At 40.5% G+C, this 27,003-nt stretch overlaps 3 protein-coding genes and 1 long non-coding RNA gene across 6 annotated transcripts; 3 read left to right on the plus strand and 1 right to left on the minus strand.

Moving 5' to 3' along the window:
* Positions 1-1,381: 1,381 nt before the first annotated feature.
* On the plus strand, positions 1,382-10,937 carry LOC131107828 (calpain-2 catalytic subunit). The gene is made up of 21 exons (XM_078787240.1): positions 1,382-1,646; positions 1,904-1,973; positions 2,073-2,191; positions 3,094-3,227; positions 3,365-3,533; positions 3,617-3,700; positions 3,829-3,914; positions 3,994-4,068; positions 4,150-4,310; positions 4,748-4,917; positions 5,428-5,439; positions 5,531-5,742; positions 6,249-6,285; positions 6,366-6,431; positions 6,510-6,567; positions 6,637-6,701; positions 6,837-6,905; positions 6,981-7,059; positions 9,961-10,077; positions 10,149-10,207; positions 10,278-10,937. Exons 1-21 carry the CDS (start codon positions 1,407-1,409, stop codon positions 10,299-10,301), a joined length of 2,106 nt encoding a protein of 701 aa, XP_078643366.1. The 5' UTR covers positions 1,382-1,406; the 3' UTR covers positions 10,302-10,937.
* Positions 7,853-24,945, minus strand: LOC144894475 (uncharacterized). Its single transcript, XR_013625092.1, has 3 exons — positions 24,689-24,945; positions 23,383-23,517; positions 7,853-7,990 (listed from the first exon to the last, which is right to left on the minus strand). It is a non-coding gene; the product is annotated as an uncharacterized LOC144894475 (long non-coding RNA).
* LOC131107966 (calpain-2 catalytic subunit-like) lies at positions 11,331-18,684 on the plus strand. The gene is made up of 21 exons (XM_058058506.2): positions 11,331-11,599; positions 11,859-11,928; positions 12,283-12,401; positions 13,595-13,728; positions 13,804-13,972; positions 14,056-14,139; positions 14,267-14,352; positions 15,051-15,125; positions 15,236-15,396; positions 15,524-15,693; positions 15,780-15,791; positions 16,163-16,374; positions 16,454-16,490; positions 16,559-16,624; positions 16,698-16,755; positions 16,829-16,893; positions 17,507-17,575; positions 17,746-17,824; positions 17,975-18,091; positions 18,155-18,213; positions 18,292-18,684. The coding sequence occupies exons 1-21, from the start codon at positions 11,363-11,365 to the stop codon at positions 18,313-18,315; spliced, it is 2,103 nt and encodes a 700-aa protein (XP_057914489.2). The 5' UTR covers positions 11,331-11,362; the 3' UTR covers positions 18,316-18,684.
* cfl1l (cofilin 1 (non-muscle), like) lies at positions 18,886-25,763 on the plus strand. 3 transcript variants are annotated; one of them, XM_078787237.1, is made up of 5 exons: positions 18,886-19,010; positions 22,615-22,673; positions 23,865-24,148; positions 24,389-24,465; positions 25,209-25,763. In XM_078787237.1, exons 2-5 carry the CDS (start codon positions 22,671-22,673, stop codon positions 25,322-25,324), a joined length of 480 nt encoding a protein of 159 aa, XP_078643363.1. In that variant the 5' UTR covers positions 18,886-19,010; positions 22,615-22,670; the 3' UTR covers positions 25,325-25,763. The 3 variants fall into 3 exon arrangements, with proteins under 3 accessions (XP_078643363.1, XP_078643364.1, XP_078643365.1); XM_078787238.1 differs by lacking the exon at positions 18,886-19,010 and adding an exon at positions 19,160-19,180; XM_078787239.1 differs by lacking the exon at positions 18,886-19,010 and adding an exon at positions 21,626-21,690.
* The last annotated feature ends 1,240 nt before the right edge of the window (positions 25,764-27,003 follow it).

Below are 27,003 nucleotides of genomic sequence, written 5' to 3' on the forward strand. Positions count from 1 at the left end.
TACAAAAGTTTTGTACGTTTGTTGATCAGTAGACAAATTCTAACTGTATGAATAAGGATTAGCATTGCTGTGTTTAGCCAGCAGGATGTAGAAACGGATGAAGGACATATACATACGGATATAGAATATACAGTACATCTCCAAACAGGATTATATAGAATATTACAGAGAACTGACCATGGCTCTATAGGCACATTGCTACATTAGATTAAACAACTTGTATTCCTAAGTACAAAATGAATTAATATATTATGTGTATGATTATATGTATTATCCTCATTAGGGTCACTGGGTATGCTGGAGTCTATCCCAGCTGACTGTACAACAACATGCTAATCACTAGGCCGCCATGTGATATGTACGTGCATATAAAAAAACAAGTGATTTGATTGTTAATACACATTATTTAGTTAATTGCATGTATGATACATGTATTATATAGTTCACAATATAATACATGTATAATACCAATTGACGGGGTGGCCCGGCGGTCGAGTGGTTAGCGCACAGACCTCACAGCTAGGAGACCAGGGTTCAATTCCACCTTCGGCCATCTCTGTGTGGAGTTTGCATGTTCTCCCCGTGCATGCGTGGTTTTTTTTCCGGGTTCTCCGGTTTCCTCCCACATTCCAAAAACATGCTAGGTTAATTGGCGACTCCAAATTGTTCATTGGTATGAATGTGAGTGTGAATGGTTGTTTGTCTATATGAATGAATGTCTACTATATTGGGTAATAGGGGCCTAAAGGTGACTATAGGGGTGTTGTTTCATGTCTCGGGGGCTCTAATGTTCATTCATTTTCTACCGCTTTTTCCTCACAAGAGTCGCGGGGGGTGCTGGAGCCAATCACAAGGCACATACAGACAAACAACCACTCACACTCACATTCATACCTATGGACAATTTGGAGTCGCCAATCAACCTAGCATGTTTTTGGAATGTGGGTGGAAACCGGAGTACCCGGAGAAAACCTAATTGGCGACTCCACATTGGTATGAATGTGAGTGTGAATGGTTGTTTGTCTATATGTGCCCTGTGATTGGCTGGCGACCAGTCCAAGGTGTACCCCGCCTCTTGACCGAAGACAGTTGGTATAGGCTCCAGCACCCCCGCAACCCTCATGAGGAAAAAGCGGAAGAAAATGAATGAATACCAATTGAAAGCACATTTTTCATATATTATAATACTTACCTGAATTTGCCTTTAGGTGTGTCTCTGTTTGCCTTCCAATTGTGGCCTCAAAGCCATCCCACTGTACATTTACTCTTCTGTCTGATTTGTTTGCATCACCTGCCCAGTGTGAGCCCCTCCCTATCTGAACCAGAACTCCCCTCACTATAAAGAGGGTGGTTCCACTCACAATGTGCGAAATCCCATCATCCTGGTACATGTTTCAGAGGTGAGAATGACTTCCACGGCAGGTCGCCTGGCCCATCAGCAGGAGAGGAAGCGTGGTATTGGTACCAAACAGCATGCGATGAAATTCTACCAGCAGGACTATCACAGTCTGCATCAGCAGTGTTTGGAGAGGGGACGTCTGTTTGAGGATGAACGCTTTCCAGCTGAGCACAAGTCATTGGGGTACAATCAGCTGATGGGTCCATACTCATCCAAGACCAGAGGAGTAGTTTGGAAGAGGCCAAAGGTGAGAAGAAAGGAGACAAGAAACAAAAAAAGTTCCTATGAGCAAACCATCTAATTAGTATTGCTATAGTAACACTTATGTTTGCTTCAAAGAGATTCAATAAGTTATTCTTACACAATCCTATACTCACATTTTATATCATACTGTTTTGAATATGAGTATAGGATCGTGTAAGAATAACTTATTGAAAGCATTAGTTTGTAAACAAAGCATCAGATTGTTGTTTGTTGAAACGTTCTTGTTATGGTTCTCCATAGGAGCTGTGTTCCAACCCAATGTTCATTAACAATGGCGCCACAAGGACAGACATTTGCCAAGGAGCTCTGGGTAATCGACAAAGAAGAAGATGGAGAAATATACAATGACTCAGTGACAAAAACCAAACAAACACCCTAACTTATTATTGTATTTGCTTGTATTATGCAGGTGACTGTTGGCTTCTTGCTGCTATTGCATCACTGACTCTAGATCAGAGGATTCTAGCTCGTGTGGTGCCACCCGGGCAGAATTTCTCTGAGGGATATGCAGGGATATTTCACTTCCAGGTCAGAGAAAGCCAGACCCCGACATGGAACACAGTAGTACGGTTAGCGCACAGGCCTCACAGCTAGGACACCCTAGTTCAATCCCACCCTTGGAGATCTCTGTGTGGAGTTTGCATGTTCTCCCCGTGCATGCGTGGGTTTTTTTCTGGGGACTCCGGTTTCCTCCCACATTCCAAAATCATGCTAGGTTAATTAGCGACTCCAAATTATCCATAGGTATGAATGTGAGTGTGAATGGTTGTTTGTCTATATGTGCCCTGTGATTGGCTGGCAACCAGTCCAGGGTGTACCCCGCCTCTCGTCCAAAGACAGCTGGGATAGGCTCCAGCACCCCCTGCGACCCTCGTGAGGATACGCGGTAGAAAATGAATGAATGAATGTTTTGTTGACTTATGGGCAAGAGCGGTTTGTGATGATGGGTTTGCTACATGTAAAACCCCCAAAATGAATAAGCCAACACAATGTGATGTTTATTCATTCATTCATCCATTTTCTACCTCACAAGGGTCGGCAGGGGTGCTAGAGTCTATTGCACCAGAGTACACCCTGGATTGGTCGCCAGCCAATCACAGGGCACATATAGACAGACAACCATTCACACTCACATTCATACCTATTGACAATTTGGAGTCGCCAATTAACCTAGCATGTTTTTGGAATGTGGGAAGAAACCGGAGTACCCAGAGAATAGTGCAAACTCCACACAGAGATGGCCGAGGGTGGAATTGAACTCAGGTCTCCTAGCTGTGAGGCCTGCGTGCTAACCACTCTACTGCTGTGCAGCCAATTGATGTTTAATGAAAATACATTTCTGTAAATATCTCACTAAAATGCTATAATACACAATAAAATGGTTGATTCTGGTTGGTAACTTTAACCGTTATCATGTATGTTTTTTCTAGTTCTGGCAGTTTGGCGAGTGGGTAGATGTGGTGGTGGATGACCGTTTGCCCACCCGAGACGGGAAGCTGCTGTTTGTTCACTCTGCCGAGGGCTCTGAATTTTGGAGTGCACTGCTGGAAAAGGCCTATGCCAAGTATGGATTTGCTTTGACTTCATCAAAGCAAACATCTGCATGACTGATGTGAATCTGATGTGAATCTGATGTGAATCTGATGTGAATCTGATGTGAATCTGATGTGAATCTATGTTTTGCCCCACTGCATCTGAAAGATTGTGTGGCTGCTACGAGGCTCTCTCAGGGGGAAACACCATTGAAGGCTTTGAGGATTTCACAGGAGGGATTGCGGAAATCTACACTTTGGATAAGGCTCCACCTCAGCTCTTCCAAATTATGAAAAAGGCGCTAAAGCTGGGCTCGCTTTTGGGCTGCTCTATTGATGTAATTTTTTCATGTGTGTTTTCTGATTTCTGAACTTGAACTATGAATGACGATTGACTATTTTTTGTGTTTGTTGCTTTCAGATCACCAATACTAACGAGACAGAGGCTGTTACAGCTCTCAAACTTGTAAAAGGACATGCTTACTCGGTGACTGGTGCGGAAGAGGTATTTTTAACTGTGAACAAACAAGTTTGTCATATTATAAAGTTATCTTTGTAATGGAAGAATGTTTGGTACTGTTGGAGTACCTGATATTTCCACCAATGGGGTTCCACTGTTCATCTTGGCCCCAGGTTCACTTTCGAGGCAGGCTGGTTCAACTGGTCCGCATCAGGAACCCATGGGGGCAGGTGGAGTGGACTGGGCCTTGGAGTGATGGGTAAGTAAATTTTGTGAAAGCAGTTATAAAAAAAACAGAATCTTATTCAGGATTCAGAAGACTGATTGTTCACATTTAGATCCAGTGAATGGAAATACGTCAGTGGAGAAGACAAATCTAAACTGAACCAAGTGGCTGAAGATGGAGAGTTCTGGTGAATTGATTCATTTATTTAGAATGGAATATAAAAACAAACATGAAGAGAAATGAGGGGAAAATGGTTTGCTTTTATTAGGATGTCTTACTTGGACTTCATGAGACACTTCTCCAAAATCGAGATCTGCAATTTGACTCCAGATACGCTCATGTGCGATGACATTGGCCACTGGAACCAGTACCAGTTTGAAGGGATGTGGAGGGTGGGATCAACTGCAGGAGGCTGCCGCAATCACCCTGGTAACACGTTTGTATAAATATACAAGAAGGCAGGTTTCTTTCAAGGTCATGATGTAGTCTTTAGCCTGGTCAGCAGGTTAGCGAACAAAACTTCCAGTTTAAGGCGACACGGTGGTCAAGTGGTTAGCGCGCAGACCTCACAACTAGGAGACCAGGGTTCAATTCCACCCTCGGTCATCTCTGTGTGGAGTTTGCATGTTCTCCCCATGCATGCGTGGGTTTTCTCCGGGTACTCCGGTTTCCTCCCACATTCCAAATTGTGAATATGAATGTGAGTGTGAATGGTTGTTTGTCTATATGTGCCCTGTGATTGGCTGGCCACCAGCCTCTCGCTCCAAGACAGCTGGGATAGGCTCCAGCACCCCTGCGACCCTCGTGAGGAAAAAGCGGTAGAAAACGAATGAATGAACTTCCACTTACACTTGTGTGTCCTCCAGCGACCTTCTCATCCAACCCTCAGTTTGTGGTACGCCTGGAAGACGTGGATGATGATCCTATGGATGGGAAGGATGGATGCACCTTTCTTGTGGGGCTGATGCAAAAGGATGGACGCAGGCAGCGTAGGCTCAATCGTGACCTTCAGGCTATTGGTTTTGCTATTTATGAGGTATTATTATATTTGCACATTAAAGGGGACCTATTATGCTGATGTATTGAGTTGTGGTGTCCTGTAGAGCGGCTACACACAATAACCCACGCAGAAAACTGCACCTATTCCAGCTTTATTTCCTTTGATTTGTGCTTCCTGACAAAACGGTCTTTTTTAATTTATTCCTCCCACAGCCCGCCTCCAGGCATGCCCACTCCGCTGTGATTGGCCACACACCCAAAGTGCTTTCTATCTATGAACCATATAAGGAAGTCCGCCACTCTGTGACATCACAAAGGAACAGTTTTACCACGCCTTTTGAAACTGAGCATTTTGATCCATCCCAAATTTCTTCTAGGGCTCATTTGCAAATGTGAAAACCTCATATCTAAAATTTTTGCATAATTTAACACTAGAATAGAAAATTCTAACTACATTTATAGGTCAGAAAAGTGGAAAAAGCATAATAGGTCCCCTTTAAATACAACGTCTGTGAGTGATTACCTAAGAGTCTTTTGTTCTTCACAGGTCCCAGATGAGGTACGCCTTCAATCCTGCTTCATCAAAAGCATCACATATTCACCGCCACATGAATTATACTTTCATAGTACTTTTGTATGCCAATATGAAGTACAAAGGTTGCAGCAATGTTCATCTGGGTCCGGATGTGCTGCTGCGTCAGAGAGCTGTGGCCATGAGCAGCACCTTCATCAACACTCGAGAAGTTTGTGACCGGTTCAGACTTCCACCAGGAGAATATGTCATCATCCCGTCTACTTTTCACCCTCACCAGAATGGCAGCTTTGTTCTCAGAGTGTTCGCAGAGAAAGAAGCTGACACCAGGTAGGTAACTGCTCCCTCGGAGCTTTGGCCTATGCTGCTATCTAGTGGACAAGGACTCTGGCGGCAGTTGGGGATATGGCAGATAAGGGAAATGACTAATTCTGATTTAGTATCCCAGGTAGCCAGCTCTTAGCCCCGCCCCTAGAATTTGGTTGAATTTGCATATTTTCTGTCCCTTCTAGATTTGTTTGCATGATGTGTTTTTGCAGATGATGCAGATTGATGTGAGAGGTCACATGGATTGCTTGGCTCACATTTTCCTAACAATGTTACAGTACAGCCAAAAGAGTCATAAACACTTTATGGAGAACTTGGATGGGATGTGGTTGGGAAACAGGGAATGTTGACCGGTTAAGCACAAACACTTGCTACGCCACTGGTGTCTGATGAGATCTTTTTATGGACATCAATTTCCCATAATAACTCCTCAGTCCAAAAAATTGATTATTGCGTAACTCTTTAACATAAAAAAAACATACCTAACCTCTAAATTTGTATTTTAAAAGTCCATTGGAAGAAGACGTTGATGCTGAAATAGAGGAGGTAAGAAAAGGTCAACAATAATGAGCATTTATTATGCTTGTAAGTCGATGATCTCAATCAATATTTTGTGTCTACAGAAGGAGGAAATATCAGAAAATGATGTGGATCCTCATTTCAAGTACCTCTTTGGGAAGATCGCCGGCAATGTTGGTATCATATGAAATCAAACATGATCACCTTTTGACTCCAGCAATTGTTTAAATGCTGTATTATCTTCAAAATAGGACACAGAGATTTCCGTCTTTGAATTGGTTAAGATTCTGAACCATGTGGTTTCTCACAGTAAGTAAAGATAGTGAAGCATTCACTTTTGGACTGAAAAGTTGGGAGTTGTTTTTAACTTTCTTCCAGGGACGGACATCAAGACGGATGGCTTCAGCCTTGAGACAGGTCGTCTTATCATCAGTCTACTGGATGTATCCTTTTACAAATGGACAACATGAAAGCCACACTCGTTTAGCAAGGTTTTCTTATAGTCGCATGTGACTTATATATATATATATATATACACTGGCATGCTTTTACTATTATTCAATCTTGACATACTACAGAAGGATGACAGCTCTATGTTGGGACTAATGGAATTCCACACACTTTGGAATAAAATCCAGAAATACTTGGTAAAGAAAAACAAAACTTGTGTGCTCATGTCAATACAAATAGGCCTGCCTCTGATGACGCACTGTTTTCTATAGGAGATCTTTAGAAAACATGACCAAGACAACTCTGGCACCATGAGTTCCCACGAAATGAGAGGCGCTGCCATTGAAGCAGGTAACAGACATTTGAGCGATTTGGTCACTTAAACTTCAGGTTAAAATCTGGTTGCAATGCCAGGAAAAAATGTACAATGGCACTTTGAATACTCATCTTATTTAATTTCACTCAACTCTATTGTTGTAGATATGGATCAGGGGTGGGCAAACTACGGCCCGGGGGCCACATCCGGCCCGCCAAGTGTTTGAATACGGCCCGCCCAATCTTTCCAAAGTATTTCATTTAAACTCAACATACAACCTGGCATCATGGCCTGAGCCAACCTTTTGATGGTTTTATCAATTTAGTTTTTTTGACATGGTCTGTTGTTTACTAAGTGCTCCTGAAAAAAGGGACACAAGCACATAATAATAATAATAATAATAATTATTATTATTATTAGATTATTATTAGATTATTAGATTATTATAATTATTATTAGAACTATTATGATGATTATAATTATTATATTAATGCAAAATATTATATTAATTATATATAATATTATTGTTATATTTGCATATTTTACATAATAATAATATATAATTATTATTTTAATTTTATTGTAATTATAATATTTTATTATTTTTAAAATATTTAAATATAAATATAAAATAATAAATAATCATAGCAGATTGCATGACAATTTTACAGATACAATAATACCAGGTGGACTGTTACGTGTAAAATATATAGTCCCCCCCCCGTAAATTTTGTCATATCAATGCGGCCCGCGAGTCAAAAAGTTTGCGCACCCCTGATATGGATTCATGGGGTTTAACAAACAAGCCCTCACCTACTCCCGCCTTTACCGTTTACCATAACTTAAAGTTAATGTTTCTTACCAGGTTTGAAGAAAACATTTTTCTTTATTTTTCTCAAGTCGCAGCACATCCCCTGAAGTGTTCTGGCACCTCGCAGGCAAACCCACCTCACACTTTGAAAACACCTGCAGAAAAAAAAATCACACAATTTAACCATAAAAATATAGCCCATTGTTGAAATGTCATACATACATTTGAGTAAACTTATGCTTCAGAACATTTTCAGCCAAGTAAGATGCAATCCTATTTGTGTTTTCAGCAACAGATAGCAAAGTAACACAACTAATGGAATTAACTGATTATTTTTCCATTAAAATCAGCATCATTTATTATTTCAATATACTGTTTAAGTGACGTTTGGTGGGCCAAATAAAAAGCTTTGGCGTCCATTTACATATTTTTTCCGACTCTTACCTGATATCAGTATGTTTACATTTACTGAACACCCACCTGAATGCATGAATGAATGCTCTCTCAACATCAGACAGTGACAATAGAAGTAAATAATTGACATTTGAGCCCATTGTGTAAATGCAGCCTGAATAAACACCTGCAAATACTTTGATATTGAACAGCAACAGTATTGAATTCTGATGTTGTCGTATTAATATTGTAACATTGAAATGTCTTATATTGTTACAGTACTATTTATTTTTTTATTTCTCTATACCAGGGGTCTCAAACTCAATTTACTTGGGGGCCACTGGAGCTAGGGTCTGGGTGAGACTGGGCCACATCAGGTTTTCAAAAAAAAACGCATTTATTAAAAACAGAAAAATATACAAACTTTTTCAGTGCTTTGGTTCTGATTTTCTACAATAAAAGCGCTGATAAAACATTCCACTGTTCTAAATATCTTAATTTTTATTTTTCTGCACAAAATAAGATGAAAAATAAATAAACAAATCAAGAATAAAGAAAATCAATCAAGCAGTAATAAATAAATATAATAATAATAACAAAAAACAGCAAATAATAAAAACTTAAGAAACCACATATAGTTGGTGGGTAGACAAATTATTTTTTTCAGATTAAAATGAACAAAGCATTATTAGAGCCCTGTAGACATGACAAAACACGACTATAGTCACATTTATACTCTTTTTATTTACAACATATTGCGCAACTGCAGGGTCTTGAGACACATGCTAACTCGCAAACTAGAGAGCTAGCGACCTAAACGGTAGCCTCCAAGTTATTTCCTTTAAACTTAAAAAAAGCCAAAAACTTACCACTTCCACACGGATAGGGAGGATAACTATTAACAGTTATTTAACCTTTAACATGAACATTAATCAAACGTAATAATTTTTTCTGGGTACATGATACCATACAGCATCCATATCAAACTTGCGCGGGCCGCACTAACATTAAACTTTCATATCAAGGCGGGGGCCTCAAAGTAGTGTCCTGAGGGCCACATTTGGCCCCGCGGGCTGCATGTTTGAGACCCCTGCTCTATACAGACATTGCTGGTTTACTTTTGTAGTCAACATACAGTCCTTGCCAAAAAACTGGACACACCTCATTCATTGTTTCCTTCATTTTCCTGACTATTTACAGGTACATTGTAGATCCTGTAAAATTATGTACTTAACAAAAGAATGTGAAATAAGTTTAATATTTGTTTTTTTTTTTTTTATAGCACTCCAAACCCTTTTTTTGTTCTCTCAATAAGCTTCATGAGGTAGTCACCTTAGATGGTTTCCACCTCACAGGTGTGCCTTGTCAGGGTTACATTTCTTGCCTTATTAATGGGGTTAGGATCATCAGGTGTGTTGTGTGTGTTCAAACATTTGGCCTGCACTGTTCTGAAATGCCAAACACCTTATGATTGGTGAAATGAGATATGGATCTATAGATCGCTGACTCACTCAAGCTGAGAATGGGAGTTGGTCCAACAGTTAAAAGTAAACCGGATAAGCCAGTCGGACGGGGGTGGAGCACAGTATACTTCTTTCACAAACACGGGAGAGGTATTGCAACTTAACTCCGGTCATATGTGACACCCTGTAGGTAATCCATGAGCGTTGACGTTAACCTCAGCAGGCTGTGAAGAATAACGACAAGTGATGGTCGTCTTATATGTCCACAGGTTTCCACATCAACAGCGCCGTGCTGCAGGCCGTTGTTTGTCGCTACGCTGATGCTCACTATGCAATTGACTTTGACAGCTTCGTAGGCTGCCTCATTAAAGTGGAAATGCTCTTCAGTAAGCATACATAGACACATGCCAACATTCATTTCAATCACTATGTCAATATCTGCATTTTTCCCAATCAGAAATGTTTAAGGCTCTGGAACGAGCAGATTCTGGGAAGATTGAGCTGGACATGCAGCAGGTATGCTGGACATGAGTTGGTTTTAATATCTTGTTCATTTGAAGTATAAATGTTTTGTTTCCTTTTACAGTGGCTGTGCCTGGCAATCTACTAGCAACATAAACAAGGACGCTACTCAAATTCAAAATATACTGCCTCTCTATACTTTAATTCAAGAATTTGAGTTGAGGGGACCTTATACATAAGATTTTCACATTATTAGAGCCCTCTGGATGGGAAATAACACCCCTATAGTGACTAACATTTGTATTACCCGATACAGTACACATAGTATAATAAAAGGAGACATTCATTCATTCATTCATTTTCTACAGCTTATCCTCATGTGGGTTGCGGGGGTGCTGGAGCCTATCCCAGCTGTCTTCGGGCGAGAGGCGGGGTACACCCTGGACTGGTCGCCAGCCAATCACAGGGCACATATAGACAAACAACCATTCACACTCACATTCATACCTATGGACAATTTGGAATGTGGGAGGAAACCGGAGAAAACCCACGCATGCACGGGGAGAACATGTAAACTCCACACAGAGATGGCCGAGGGTGGAATTGAACTCGGTGTCCTAGCTGTGAGGCCTGTGTGCTAACCACTCGCCCGCCATGATGTTCAATGAAAGTATTAATTTTCTGTAAATGTCTCACTAAAATGCTATAATATTCAATAAAATGGTTGATAAATTGGTTCTCATCAATGTAACAATTTACATCTTGTTCATTTGTTGTATAAATGTTTTGTTTCCTTTTGCAGTGGCTGTGCCTGGCAATCTACTAGCAACATAAACAAGGACGCTATATCAATTAAGTAAACCAAATAAAAAATCTTGAAATAAAATATTGGGTCATAAACAGCCCTTGAAATAAACTGATGGAGTTTTATAATATCAAAACATCAACAAAAACATAAAAAATAAAGATGGTATACATTATAACATTGTGAACATGAATACATCTTTGTATATTAAGAAAACCGAAGAGGTCACACAAATGTGAAATAAAACAAGTGGTATTTGATTTGTATCAGGAAGATGGTGCTCCAAAGCTCTCCGGGAGGAATAACAAAGGTGTGGCTTCATCTGAGCTGTGCAGATAGTAACCAACACACCTGGTAGCGTATTCATTTTGGTACGAGACAGACACCTGAGAGGACCTTTGAAAATGGCCGGCATTGCATCAAAACTTCAGCACAACCGAGATAAATTGCATGGGATTGGAACTAACGATCACGCGGTACCATATCTCAACCAGGACTTTGAGTCTCTGAGGAGAAGCTGCCTGGAAAGAAGACGCTTATTTGAGGATGAAACCTTTGAACCTCTACCGGCATCTTTGGGCTTCGATGAACTTGGACCCAATTCATATAAAGTTCGAGGCATCAAGTGGCTGAGACCCAAGGTAGGGTACTGTAGTGTGGATGTAGCTTCTTGCATGGGGAACTGAGAACTTATTATTACTGATTTTGGCCGGCTCATTAATTGTCCCTATTGTTTTTATGTGCCTATTCTGGTTTGCAATATTAATACCTAAAAGGGGCGTGACATAATTATAGGCGTGTTTGTAAAAGGGACTCAAAAGAGTCATAATTGTTCTACCATGTAGTCTCATATTACTTATGTTGTATTAAGTACTAACAATAAACACTTGTTTGTCCCAGGATATTGTTTCCAATCCAAAATTTATCCTGGAAGATGCTACAAGGACTGATATTTGTCAGGGAGCACTTGGTGAGACACACACACACACACACACACTAAAAAAACTTTGCATGCTTGAAAAACTTGAAAATCTACATTTAATTCTCTGATCTGTATAATTAAAAATGATCCTGATTGGATTAAACGCCCTATCCTAGTAAACACCTGCGCACTGACAGTATCCGTCATTGTGTACAAAATATGCTCGCATGTTGTCATGCTCCTCTCTGCCTCCACCCTGTCTGGGAACAATGGGAACATAAGTGGGTGGGGCTGGGCGGTTAGTACATTTAAGGTGAAAGACGAGTCAAGACAAGTAACTGTGGTTTAACTGAGACATATATGTTTTTGAAAACAAGATTAATATCAACTTTCTCTGTTTAGGTGACTGCTGGCTCCTGGCGGCTATCGCCTCCTTGACCCTCAACAAGCAGATTCTGTCGCGCGTTGTACCACATGACCAAAGCTTTGACAAGGACTATGCTGGTATCTTTCACTTTGAGGTATAGTCATTCACACACACGTACTACATTCAAAATATACTGCCTCTTTATACTTTAATTCAAGAGTTTGTGAGGTGAGGGGACCTTATACATAAGATTTTCACATTATTAGAGCCCTCTGGATGTGAAATAACACCCCTATAGTGACTTTAAAATTTGTATTACCCAATACAGTACACATAGTATAATAAAAGGAGACATTCATTCGGGGTACACCCTGAACTGGTTGCCAGCCAATCACAGGGCACATATAGACAAACAACCATTCACACTCACATTCATACCTATGGACAATTTGGAATGTGGGAAGAAACCGGAGAAAACCCACTCCTGCACGGGGAGAACATGTAAAACTCCACACACAGATGGCCGAGGGTGGAATTGAACTCTGTCTCCTAGCTGTGAGGCCTGCGTGCTAACCACTCGCCCGTCATGATGTTCAATGAAAGTATTTTCTGTAAATGTCTCACTAAAATGCTATAATATTCAATAAAATGGTTGATTCTCATCAATGTACCCACTTTTCCACCGTGCAGCCATATAAAAGATAAAATACTTCTTATGGTGGCTATTGTCCCATCAATGTAACATTACTGACACCTAGTGGCCAGTGTAGAATACTATTGGAATGGCCTTGTTTGCGGTTAAGGAGAGCCTCATAATCGGCGAAGCACTTCATTCATGCATTCATTTTCTACAGCTTTTCGTCACAAGGGTTGCGGGGGTGCTGGAGCCTATCCCAGCTGTCTTGGGGCGTGAGGCTGATCGCCAGCCAATCACAGGGCACATATAGACAAACAACCATTCACACTCACATTCATACCTATGGACAATTTGGAGTCGCCAATTAACCTAGCATGTTTTTGGAATGTGGGAGGAAACCGGAGTACCTGGAGAAAACCCACGCATGCACGGGGAGAACATGCAAACTCCACACAGAGATGGCCGAGGGTGGAATTGAACCCTGGTCTCCTAACCACTAGACTGCCGTGCCGCCCCGAAGCACTTCATTCACCTCATAAACAAGCGGAGAACACGTATTCAGTGAATATGCACACAGGAGCTGCTGTCGGCCACAACTCATGCCAGTCACTCGCACTCTCCACACTGCTAACACTGGTGTATGATGGACCAGAATGACTACTATGTGCTGAATAGACAAGCTTATGCACCTTGTTTTCTTGTATTGCCAGTTCTGGCAGTTTGGCGAGTGGGTGGATGTGGTGGTTGATGACCGCTTGCCCACCAAAGATGGAGAACTCCTGTTTGTCCATTCAGCCGATGGATCGGAATTTTGGAGTGCACTGCTGGAAAAGGCCTACGCCAAGTATGAGAGCACATGTTGTTTGGTTTTCATTATTCCGTGTCTAGATCTTTATGGTTATTACTTTTAATGCTACAGGCTAAATGGATGCTACGAGGCCCTCTCCGGAGGAACTACTACTGAAGGTTTTGAGGACTTTACTGGAGGCATTGCTGAGCGACATGAACTATCCCAGGCCAATCCTCATCTTTTTAACATCATTAGGAAAGCCCTGGACAGAGGCTCACTTCTGGGATGTTCCATAGATGTCAGTTTGAGTGTTTCTGCTTCTCCCACATTCATATTGGTTAGTAAATGGTTCTATTTTCACTACACTTCTCTCCATCTTAGATCACAAGTGCAGCTGACTCTGAAGCCGTCACATATCGCAAGTTGGTGAAAGGCCATGCCTACTCTGTGACTGGAGCTGAGCAGGTAAAGAGTCCGTCCAGTAATATTGGTCATACCTGAGAGTCAACTACGAAATAGCAAACGTACCTAACAAAAGAAGCACCATTGAAGTAACTTAACCCTGTATAAATTCAACCTCGGTGTGTGCTAGCTGGATTACAGAGGAAACACGCAGCAGCTGATCAGGATCAGAAATCCATGGGGTCAGGTGGAGTGGACTGGAGCCTGGAGCGACAAGTGGGTAGTGAACATTCATTCATTCATTCATTCATTTTCTACCGCTTTTTCCTCACGAGGGTCGCCGGGGTGCTATCCCAGCTGTCTTCGGGCGAGAAGCGGGGTACACCCTGGACTGGTCGCCAGCCAATCACAGGGCACATATAGACAAACAACCATTCACACTCACATTCATACCTATGGACAATTTGGAGTCACCAATTAACCTAGCATGTTTTTGGAATGTGGGAGGAAACCGGAGAACCTGGAGAAAACCCACGCATGCACGGGGAGAACATGAAAACTCCACACAGAGATGGCCGAGGGTGGAGTTGAACCCTGGTCTCCTAGCTGTGAGGTCTGCGCGCTAACCACTAGACCACCGTGTCGCCCTACCTAAATCAAATCAATAGATATTTTTTTTTTAGATCAGAGACAGACCAGATCAACACAATTAATTTTTATTCTATCCAGATCTAAACTGCAAATTTGCACCTAATATTTGTCAACTGTATTATTCTAGGAACAACTGGCTGAACTGGCTTAAGGACTGCTCTCATGAATGTTTGTTGACTTCCTTGAATGTCAGCAATCCTCGTTAAAACTTTTAATCTATACTTTGTACTGATAGTCGACAACCAACAGCCTGCACACATAATATTCAGTATGAACTAATTCATATGGAACTAACGTGAAGAACGTAATGCTCATTGTTCTAGTTCCTCTGAGTGGAAATATGTAAGCAATGACGACCGGCAAAGATTGACCAACCGGCAGGAAGATGGGGAGTTCTGGTAATCAATCACTCACACGCACATTGACTGCAAATGAGAAAGACGGTGACGTTGCCAAGGGTGCTCCATGAGCCTTGGTGCTGAAATCTAATAAGTCACTCTTCTCACAGGATGTCGTTTTCTGACTTCCTGCGAGAGTATTCCCGCTTGGAGATTTGCAACCTCACCCCTGATGCCCTCACAGGGAATGAATACAAGAAGTGGGCGGAGACAGAGTTTGAAGAAACATGGAGAACCGGAGTGTCTGCTGGTGGCTGCAGAAACTATCCAAGTACTTTTTTTGACATCTTTCCATAATGTTCGCCTGATTGTTTTGTTTTGTTTTTTTTTACAAATAAAGTTCCTCGAATTTATTTTTTGGTAGCTGCAGTTGAAATGCTGTTGTATTGTTTGTTTAGATTCCTTTTGGACAAACCCTCAGTTTGTCATAAAACTGGATGAGGTGGATGATGACCCCTATGATGGAGAGGATGGATGCACATTCATTGTGGGCTTGATGCAGAAAGACAAGCGTAGGAGGAGGAAAATGGGGGAGGATATGGAGACTATTGGCTTTGCCATCTATGAGGTAGGCGATACTGTAAATAAAAATACACAACTTAGTGCTTTTGCAAACTTTCCTCAAGTGATTTTGTTTTTGTCTTTTTCTTACAGCTCCCTGAGGAGGTATGATTGCAAGGGAGGAAACGGTTGTTGTCGGAGAACACTAACTGATATTGAACGCACTCCATTTCTGCTTTTAAAACAGTTTTCCAGAGGAAAAACTGTCAAACTCTGTGTAACAAAGTCATAAAAAGCAATAGCCTTAACTCACTTTAAACATTAACAATTGTGTGTATATGATGACACATGCAGTAGAGTTTTACTGATTTGAATGCAATTCTGCTTACATGACTTGGGATGTACAGTCAGGGCCAAAAACACGGTTCTTCTTTTGGACTAAATGTTGCAGAAAGTCACAAAAAGTGTTAAATTGTCACACCAAATAGAACTGACCTATCCTTGTGTGACCTTTGGACATGTGCATCACATTACAGTACTCTGGTGCGAAGCAAGTGCACCTGAAGAAAAATTTCTTTTTGCGGAACCGCTCAGCAGCACGTTCCGAGACCTTCATCAATCTCCGAGAAGTGTCCAACCGCCTCCACCTACCCCCTGGGGAATACCTCATCATCCCGTCTACCTTTGAGCCAAACAAGAATGGAGACTTCTATGTGCGGGTGTTCTCTGAGAAACAGGCTGACTTTCAGTATGTACAACTATAGCACGGTATGGCACCAGAAGGATTATCACAAAAAGTAACGTAATGATCTGTTGCGGCCTTTTAGGGAGATTGATGATCCAGTTGACTGCCATGTTAAACAGGTAATGTCATTATAAGCATGTGGCAAGAAAGCATTAGAAAATGTTTCCATTTACTGTTAAATCCTTAGATTGATATCGATGAAAGCGATGTTGATGATCGGTTCAAGAGACTGTTTGGACAACTGGCCGGACATGTGAGTTTATCAATGCATTCATGTTTCATTTTGAAGTACTTCTTATATGTAAGCATTTTGATATGACTCTTAGGATGTGGAGATTTGTGTATTTGAGCTGCAGAAAATCCTCAACAAAGTGGTTGGAAAGAGTAAGAGAAATGATCGCCTTCTGAAATACATGCATGTGAAAGGCCGTGAATTTAAACCAGTGTTCATTTTCAGGAAGTGACATCAAAACCAACGGGTTCAGCCTGACTACGTGCCGCAACATGGTCAATCTGCTTGATGTATCCTTTGTTTTTAGCCGTGATTCAGAGTTCAGTTCAGTTAGTGAAGGTTTGGCTCAATAAAACCAAACCGTCCCAAACTTTCATTGGTACTCCAATTGAAAGGGTGCTGAAAACTGGAACGACACAGTTCAGACACTGAATGGACTGGAAACACAAAAGAACTGTAGTGTTTAATGGAAATTTGATTTTTGTCTCCTTGATTTAATACAGGTTTGGAGACGTGAGTTTGATTCCACCCTCAGGCATCTCTGTGTGGAGTTTCCTCCCACATTCCAAAAAACATGCTAGGTTAATTGGCAACTCCAAATTGTCCATAGGTATGAATGTGAGTGTGAATGGTTGTTTGTCTATATGTGCCCTGTGATTGGCTGGCGACCAGTCCAGGGTGTACCCTGCCTCTTGCCCGAAGACAGCTGGGATAGGCTCCAGCACCCCTGTGACCCTTGTGAGGATAAGCGGTAGAAAATGAATGAATGGATGCTTTAATATAGTATTGAGATGTTGACATTGCGACTTTCTCTCTGTGGTGTTCTGTACTGCAGAGGGACATAAGAAAGTAAGGTATCTAAATCATCAATATTGTTTATCCACTTTAACCAACTCTTCAAAGAAAGATGGAAGTGGCAAGTTGGGATTGGTAGAGTTCAAGATTCTGTGGACCAAGATTGAGCAGTACTTGGTAAATTCAATTTTTTCATAAACACTCACCAATCACAATGTTACAGGTACACCTGCCTAGAATCTCGAGCTTTTGCAGGTGTTCCTAATGTTTTGGGTGGTGAGTCTTCATTGCCAATTTAGTTGGTGTTAGCAACGAGCATTAATAATGTGTTTCTTTGTTCCTTTTAGAACATTTACAGAACAAGAGATGCAGACAAGAGTGGCTGCATGAGCTCTTCTGAGATGCGGTCGGCAGTAGAAGATGCTGGTGAGTACATTCCAAACAATATAGGACACTTTTTTTAATGGAGCATGACAGAATGCAAACACAGTTAGCAAAAGTTTACATTGATTTTGGTGTGTGTACAGTACTTGGTGGAAGCTGACGCCCTTATTTGATGTTATTCCTCTTTGGCAGGTTTTTCTCTCAACAACCCATTGCATCAGATCATTGTGGCTCGCTACAGAGAACCAAGCTACACCATTGACTTTGACAATTTTGTCTGCTGCCTGATCCGCTTAGAGTCACTCTTCAGTGAGTTCTTGCACTTAAAATGCTGTTATATACAGTCCTAACAACAATTTTCCTTTCAAACAGATACATTCAAGACGCTGGACAAGTCAGGGTCTGGTGTGATAGAACTGGGTTTTATGGAGGTAAGAGGTCATGAGGGATGGAGTCAAAATATAAAATGAAAATTTTACGAATAATGTTTTTTGTGTTTTTCTTTGCAGTGGCTTAATCTGTCCATGTTGTAGAGGATCCGCTCAGAATGTTAAAATGGAAGACTTAGTACCTGTGTTGTTGCCTGCAGTCAGAAATGAACTTCTTTTGGGTGTGGTGTTGAAGGTAGTTAAAAAAATCAAGGGAAAACGAATGATTATTATTACATAAATTATTGAATCTGTCGTAAATATAAATCTGTTTGTTCAATAAATATGTAATTTAAAAACACTGAACATGTGTATTCACTACATTGAGGCTCTATTATAATCACCGGTCGCCTCCTGGTGGTTAGTGCAGAAATCCCATCACTTCCGTGTTGACAGGGCTGAACAAAGAACACCCCATGTTTCATATAAAGTTATTATTCGATAGTACTTTAGATAGAAAATGAAGTCTTCGCCTGTAAAAATACAAAGTAGACAATATTGATTTAATAATTTGTCCGTCTTGTGATCAATTTTTTAAAATAAAATATTCCATTGCTAAACTTCCGGTTTCAAAATTCACTCCGCCCCCCAACCAATAGGCAACCATAATGCTAATGACGTGTTGCGTAGTGCTGACCAATCAGTTTTAGTTTTTTAACTCCACACAGGCGGAAACTATCACATTTTTTCTTACTTACGCTGGAGTCCGTGTGGCTTATAACCGTATAGTCGAATAGTAATCAAATACTTAATACAAACCGAAACGTGTCATCTGGACGGTGGCTTGAACACACAAACGGTGAGTAGAAGATTTGTATTTGTTGTTCTTGTATGGAGACGTTAGATTAAAAGTTGGGCTGTTCCAACTTCCGGGATCGATGTCGTAACCGTAATAAAGGCTTGACTTAGTCCCGTGATATAACTACATGTTCACAGTAAACAATTCAACGGAACCATAACCAATAATTGGTAAGTTACTGACGAGCTGAATATGTACTTGATGTATAATTACACTGCATCATAGCATTTTGTTTCTCTAACTACACGACAGGGGGCCACGTATTAAAAAAAAAAGAATATACAGTAATAGAGTACATGGACATACTGGTGTAAAATTACAATCGTTATCCTGAGGCCTGTGTCTGTAGTTCTGCGGTTTATTGTTTGCTACGTTGCTAATTTTACTTGACGCTGCTTAAAACATGACAAGGAATTGGTCGGTTTCGCCGCTTAAAAGACGACATAAACCGACATTTTTTTCGAATTGACATGTTAAAGTGTTAAACTAATTTGCTTCGTTACGCTGTAGCATTAGTGAAGGCTTTACACTTAGCATTTTCAGCGTATTCACACGAGAAGTAAAGAAAAAATGCAGTTCGTCGCCAGTACCCGGATGTTGCACTCGACGCGCCCCACATGGTGAGTGTGCAACGATGGAGACTTACCAAAAATCATCGCCATCTTGCCTACATAGCTAAGGAGGAGGGACCAACTTTAGCGGTTCCCTTTTTTCAGTCAAAAAGGAGAAAAAAAGAGGAAGGAGATAAATATTGCCATCATCATTTCCGGTAAATGCGCAATGGGCAGAGATCGATTTGGAACAGCACTACACTGACAAGAATTCACACCCTCAGGAACTAAGTATGTAGTGTATGTACTACATATTTAAGTGTGCGTGGAAGTGCACAAATGGAAACACAGCCATCATTTTATGTAGGCCGCAAAAGGGACCTTTCCCTGAATGAACACCATATGAAAAAAACAGTAATTATTTTACTTTTATCCATGCAGTCAATGGAAAGGACGTTGCGAGTGAGGTAGAAGCAAGGATTCTGGGAGGAGGAAGTCTTACGTTATTCTTCCGCTGACGTGTTAACTACTTACTGTTCTTTTAGTACACTATAGGAAACTTTTGCGTGACAAGTATTACTGACGTTAATGGGAAAATGCCTTTATTTTACATTTAGGGTAATCTAAGTACCGTTGTCGTAATAGAATAGATAGGTATACGTAGTTAAGTCATTGTATGAAAACATTAGCACTTAAAGCAACAGCTGTGTTAGAGACGGAATATAAACTTCTCATTAGGATGCATCCCAGAATTAAATGTATTTTGTTGTACCAGTTGTGAGCGGATTGTGGCCCAACAAGCAATGTGATTTGCAGTACTTCTCATTGCTTCAGCCATTTCCTGCCTTGTGTTTCAGCGGTGCAAGCCCCACCCCATTTTTTTTCCTTTCCATCTTTTTTTTTTTTTTTGAGCAGCCACAACTGGCAGCCTCATGTTGCATCAGACCTTCCCTGATTAAGAAACTGCATTTTTGCAGCCTCCTAACTCTTTCATAGGAGTGTGGGTGGATCGGCACAAATATTTATGCATCAATAACAAACATATATTTGTAGTTCTTGTCTGTGTTCATTTTCATAAGTTTTTTTTTTTTTGCATATTGTTTTAGTGTATATTTGTTAAATTTTTTTCCAATCAAGCTGCAAAATGAAAGTACATGCTGGGACGCGTGTTGGCATTTAAACGCCATTTTTGTTGGAGCGGCGGCAAGCCCAGACGGGGGTGGGCCTCCGGCATCCTGTGAATCACTGTAATGTCACATTGTCACATGCTACTGTGGTGTAGACATTACAGTCACCGCCCTCATTTTCAAACATGAATTAATTCACAAAAGATGCTGTTTCATGGTTGACTAAAGCCTTTTATTAGTCAAAATTTGCATATTTAAGCACATTTTTTGTTTAAAGTAAGCATTTTTAAGCATAAAAATGAACTTTAACACAAATACAGTGTAAGCCACTAAGACCACAACTTGTGACTGTAGTATTCTACATTGGTCGCTAGGTGTCAGTAATAGCACCAAGCTTGGATTAGTTTTTTTTATTGCATGTTTAATCAATCCCACAGCAGGCACAATAATAATCAGAGTAGGAGCATGGGTTACTATTGAGACCAAAACTCATCTATGAGCCCCTGACGTCACTTCCTGTCCGCCATTGATCCTGCTTTCCTACAAGGTACACTCCTTAAATGGCTTATTTTTACTGATTATAGTCAGTATATTAGGGAATATATGTTTTACACACATTGTGTTGGTGTTACTTTACGTATAGATGACTTCAGAATATTGTATGCCATAACCACGAAAATATTCAATTTATAAAGGAATCCTACTTGGCGGAAAGTCTGGAACCAATTCACTGTGATATATACGAATAATTACTGTACTGAGTTTTTGTTCAAATACAATTGCAGACATCCGAATCATCTCTTTGAAGTAGACAGGAACCGACTTTCTTTCGTTTAAGTTGCCGCATGTGATTGGTCAAAATGTGTGACGAAATTGAGCGGAAGGGGGAGGGAGGGGTCACACACACACACAGTACAGCCGTGAGCACACGAAAACGCATGGAGGGTGGCGAGAAAGCGTGACGGAACATACTTGTGTAATTTGAGACGACACACTGGAAAGGTGAGCAAAATGAACAGCAAGAAGACTGTGCTTTGTCGTCAAGTGTTAAATGTATAGTTTGTTGTACAATGTTTTGATGATGTGTCATTTTACTGTGAATAGTTGTACATTGACGAGTGCAATAAACCTTGGGTAATGCAGTTAATTGGTTCCAGACCTGACTGTGATACGTAAAAGTCTGTGAAGTAGGCTTCATTATTTATAAATGGAATATTTTTGTAGTTAGAACATATAAATGAATGAAATTTTTTTTCATATTAATACACATTTTTTCCTATATCAAAGATTTATTATAAATAAAAAATATATAATTTCTTAATGTGCAAAACATCAAAGTGGCCCTTGCATCCTTTCATTTTTCAGTACGTGTTTCTGTGGGAAAATGATTTAGGACAAAAATAATATGTGCTTTAATTTTTAAATATCAATAGGCTTTAGTCAACCATGAGACTGCGATGATTCATAAGTATATCACAATAATTAAGAAAATAAAATGTTATATAATTGGAGTCCATATTGGACTAAATCCTTTCACCAGAACATTGGGCCTCATCCTGCGTTTTACCATATAAGGTCACTGAACGCATCACAGCTGCAGAACAGATTGAGACAGGTTTGTTCTCCATATACGGGCATCCTCACATGCCACACCCACCATGACTCCAGCTCACCTGGGATTTTACCTCAAAAGAAAAGTCCCTACCTTTTTAAAAAGCAACACAAAAGGAAAACTGTGTCGTTTGTATGAAATGTGACGCATAAAAAGACGTGATTACGGGATAGAATTGTCATGTCGTGTTTAATCCGGAGCGTCGCTGCTAAAAGCGTCACACCTGAGAAGACCATCCGCGGGGAGGTGTGTCTTATCCGTAGCCCCGCCTTCACAAGTTTAACCTGCTCTCCTTCCTTATAACCCTTGAAAGGTTTTGACTGCTGCCATCTTCTTCTCTCTGCCGACCTCACGCACACCTCAAGCAAAAAATGGTGAGTAGCTTTCACAGCACATACCAATTCCAACGCCTCACTACTTCTTTGTCAATGTGTGCTTTTCAAATGTTAGTCTTTGAAGCGCCACTTAGACGCCAGTTTTCCTCTTAGCGTGATACAAGGAAGTGGTTTTCTTAGCTTAAAACAAAAAGAGGGGGTTTCGTGGTGCGTTCAATGGGTTTCTTCTTCAAGGTGTGGTTTTTCTCTGCAAAATGGAGGCAGCTTTGTTTGAGCTTGAAACTTATGTGTGCGTGTGTGTGTGTGAATCCCTCGGGGCGGTCTTTCTAGTGCTGACTTGTTCCACAATGACAGGAATGTGACAAGAGAGGGAGCTGGAAGGAAGCTTCGGCCATTTTATGACTGCTGCCTTGTTTTCAACATTAACTTTTTTATACTGAAAGTGTTTGCTTCCAATGCAAGGACAGCCTGATTTTTTTTTTTGTATTAAAAGATCATCAGTGGTAGTTATCCAACAGTAAAGCACACTTATTTTGAATTTGTTTGGGTTTTTGTTTTTAAGTTTTGTGTACTCTCACTCCACATTTAGGCACACTTGATACCAAAAGTGAGGTTTAGTTGACTAGTGGTACTCATGGTATAATTCCAGGTAGGCCTGGGTCCTTTTTGCCCTGCCTGTTATTCATGATAACCATCAGCTTTCATAAACGGGGTAAAAAATAACCCATTTGTGTTGTTGCATACTGACCCAGTTTCAGTACAGTACTTGGATTATGCTGATGTGTCGCCACTACGCCGTCCCACGTGCAGACACGCAATGGGCAGTGTTGTCCAAAACTCTCGTCGACCATTTAGCTTCTTGGCTTCCTTCTTTGCCAGCAAACTATAGTAAAGAGAGAAGGGGGGGTTGTTATTGAAGCTGGAACCAATCAGTGCTATAACGGTTACTTTTATTGCAAATATTCAGGGAAAAGGTATTTGACTATGGGCTAGAGGTGCAACAACTAATGGATTGATGATTAATCAATTATCCAATTAATTGACAAGTACTTTGGATTTAAATGTGTAAATGCCGTCTTTCAGCCTCTGAAGTGTGAATTGTTTTTAATTAACTATTACGGTATTTTTGTATAAATATTTCTGCTTCTTTTGACATGTTCCAGACCAAACCATTATTTTGATTTATGTTGATTTGGTCCGTCTATGAATAAAATTCTGTTTTGTTTTCAGGCATCCGGAGTAAAAGTTGATGAAGAAGTGAAAGAACTCTTCGAAACGATGAAACTTGAAAAAAGTGAAACGGAGCGTATACGCCTGATGGTGTTTGAAATAGTCAAAGACTTGATTAAGGTTACACACGTTTACAAGCAGAAGAATCTGAATGAGATGAACGTGGATGCCTTCAAGTTGTTTAAGGACCATCTGATGTGTGGCCGCTGTTGCTACTTACTCTATGACTGCCATTTTGAGAAGGCGGAACAAGGAGGCCAAGAGGATCTCATCTTTGCCATGTGGTAGGTCGACGGCGTACTTACTGGTTGTATTGCAAATGAAAATGGCCAAGAGTTACTTTTGTTTTTTTGTAATATTTTGATTTCAAACTGAATGCTTGTTTAACCAGACACAATACTGCTACCCAGAATGCATTCCTTCTGTAGCATTGTCACATTAACTGAAAAGCAGGCCTGCCTCGTGGTTGTGGCTACCTGGCATTGTTGTTAGTATGTCACTGACAAATGTCGTCTTTCTACCAGGGCCCATGAAGAAGCGCCACTCAAGATGAAAATGGTATACGCCAGCTCAAAAAACACCCTCAAAGATATGCTCAAAGGTGAGGATTTAATGAATTAAATGGGGGGAAAATGCTATTTAAAAATGTTGCAGGTTCCAAAACAAATGGCAAAGCAAAATGCTGCAAATGCCAAAAAAACATACGCATGAGAGAAATGACGCTCAGTCAACATATCTCTGAAAATGTTTTATAGCATGTATAATGCTTGTCGCTACGGTGGCGTAGTGTTTAGAATGTAACATGTAAATAAGACATGACTTACGGTAGTCTGTTCTGTGGCAACTGACAGCGTCCTCCTTTTTTGTCCTGTGCAAGCATAGCATCCAAAACATCGTACGTTCAAGCCAAATGCTTCGCCTTGAACCTTGATTTGAAATGAACAGAACATGAGACGTCGTACTTGTATTCTTCCATAAATAAACCTTCTGTCTTTTGGAAAAGAGAACCAACTTACAGTATCACGCGGGAACACCACAGTTTGGCCCGACCGAGAACTATAAATTGAAATTTTTTTTTTTACAAGTCTGTTCACTTAAACAAACAAAAAAAAGACCGTAGAGCATATTGAAGCAAATTTGATATAGTAAAGACATTAGCAGGAAGCCCATAAGAAAGTTGACTGAAAACGTCCATCTTTCTTTCTCCTTGGTAAACATTTAGTATTATGGCGCGTTACTCTAAAACTGTTTAACACACAAAAAAGTAAATTTTTCTTATGTTTAAGTATAGGTTTGTGGACGTGTTAAAATTGTCCAAAGTGACGTGACTTTTGTCTTCCACAGGTATCAAGCATGCCTTTGAGTTCCATGACATTGGAGACTGTTCATGTGAAGTGGATCTGGCTGCGAAACTTGGGAAAACTGTAATGTCGGTGGAGGGCCACTCCTGCAAACCTTAAACAGTCAAAAGTATACATGTATTTCTCTTCCCACCCACCCCTCCACCCTCCAACAATGTTTTGGTTTTTGTTTCAACAGATCTTACAGATTGGGGTTTGAGCTTTGGGTGGGGTTACAGTTCTCATGTTTGTACCCTGCTAAATAGCCAACAGACTTGCTGGTCTGTGAGTCACTTTTCAAGTCATTCATTTTTTTTTGCAGTTCAAAATAACTTTTTTTTTTTTCCCCCTCAAATTGATTTATGTACATAAAGTGGTCATCCATTCCTGTCCTGCGATAGATTTGATCAGCTACAACACATTCGCTGCATGCAACATCTGCTTACAGAGTCAAGCTTTGAGTACTTGACTGCAACGCTTTGGTAAAATACCTGTGGAAAATATGTCAATGTATTGCCAAAAAAATTAAACCAGTATCAAACATTTGAGCTTGACCATACTTGACTAGTAGATGTTTTGTCCCTTTAATCTTTTGCCTGTAAAGACCAATTTTGTTAGACCTGAATGTTCTGTGAAGTAGGATCATTTATTTGATATTTTTGTCAATCTAAATAAGTTAACATTAGAGTCCTTGACATGAAAATTTTTTGTCAGTCTAAATAAGTTAACATTAGAGTCCTTGACATGAAAAAAAACAAGTCATTTAAAACTAATAGACTCCTGCTTGTGTGTTGCTTTAAAGGTTTCCTAGGGGCGTGGCGTGGAGGGCGGACAGACTACATCAGGTGTTTAGTTTTAGCTTGGCGTGGGTTTCTGTCACGATATACGAATCGTACCGATAACCAGATCGATTTTGCTTTTCTTATTTTTTTTTTTTTTTTTGCAGTGTCAGGCAACTTGTTTTTTTTTTTTGCTAACAGTGATACGTCCTCCCCAAACAAATGTTTAGGTTCAAGAAATGACAACATAATTGATGTTAGCATATAAATGGTGCAAGTGGACAAGTCAAATACTTTACTCACCTCCAAGAGAAATTCACAAGAAAGTCATAAGCCCTCACTTCCTGGTTGCACAAGTAAGCTATTTTTGTGACGCCCATATTTTGTACCCCCACAGGATGTGCTGTTATTTTGAAGGCCGGAAGTGTCTGTCTACAGGTATCGTGATAGAAATGAGTAGGAGTAGAGACGAGCGGCGACAGTAAACGTGTCTGCTGCATTTCTTGTCCTGTGCTTTGTTCCCATCGCGCTTCTAAAACACTGGAGGCAATAGTCACCTGCTCGGTTACACATAAATTACGTTTTTGTTGCCACAAAAAACATTTGCTAGCAAGATGTTTGGCTGCATCCATCTTAGCACTCTGCTTTAGTTTACATTCAAATAGAAAGGAAGTTTACTGTATGCATGTAGATAATACGCGACCGGATATGACGTAAACACCCGTAGCGCTACGTGCATTGCGTAATGGAAGACGATAGAATCATCCGCATTCTAGCGAGTCTTAAGTAGGCGTCCCTATGAAAATATATATACAATATGCGACATATCAAGTGTCGTTGACTCCCTTCATAAACGTAAAAAAAACACGACGTCGCAGCAGCGCTGTCGTAAAAATTTACAAGGCAACGTGCGCATGTGCAGAAGTGATCATTTACCATGGATATAGACGCCGCATGGAAGTGGGGCTAATACGTTAACATCGCCACCATATTGGATAGGTCAAGGCTGCGCTGTAAATG

Source organism: Doryrhamphus excisus, linkage group LG20, assembly GCF_037039965.1.
Source record: "Doryrhamphus excisus strain RoL-2023G ecotype Guam linkage group LG20, RoL_Dexc_Guam_v1.1, whole genome shotgun sequence".
Taxonomy (NCBI): Eukaryota; Metazoa; Chordata; class Actinopteri; order Syngnathiformes; family Syngnathidae; genus Doryrhamphus; species Doryrhamphus excisus.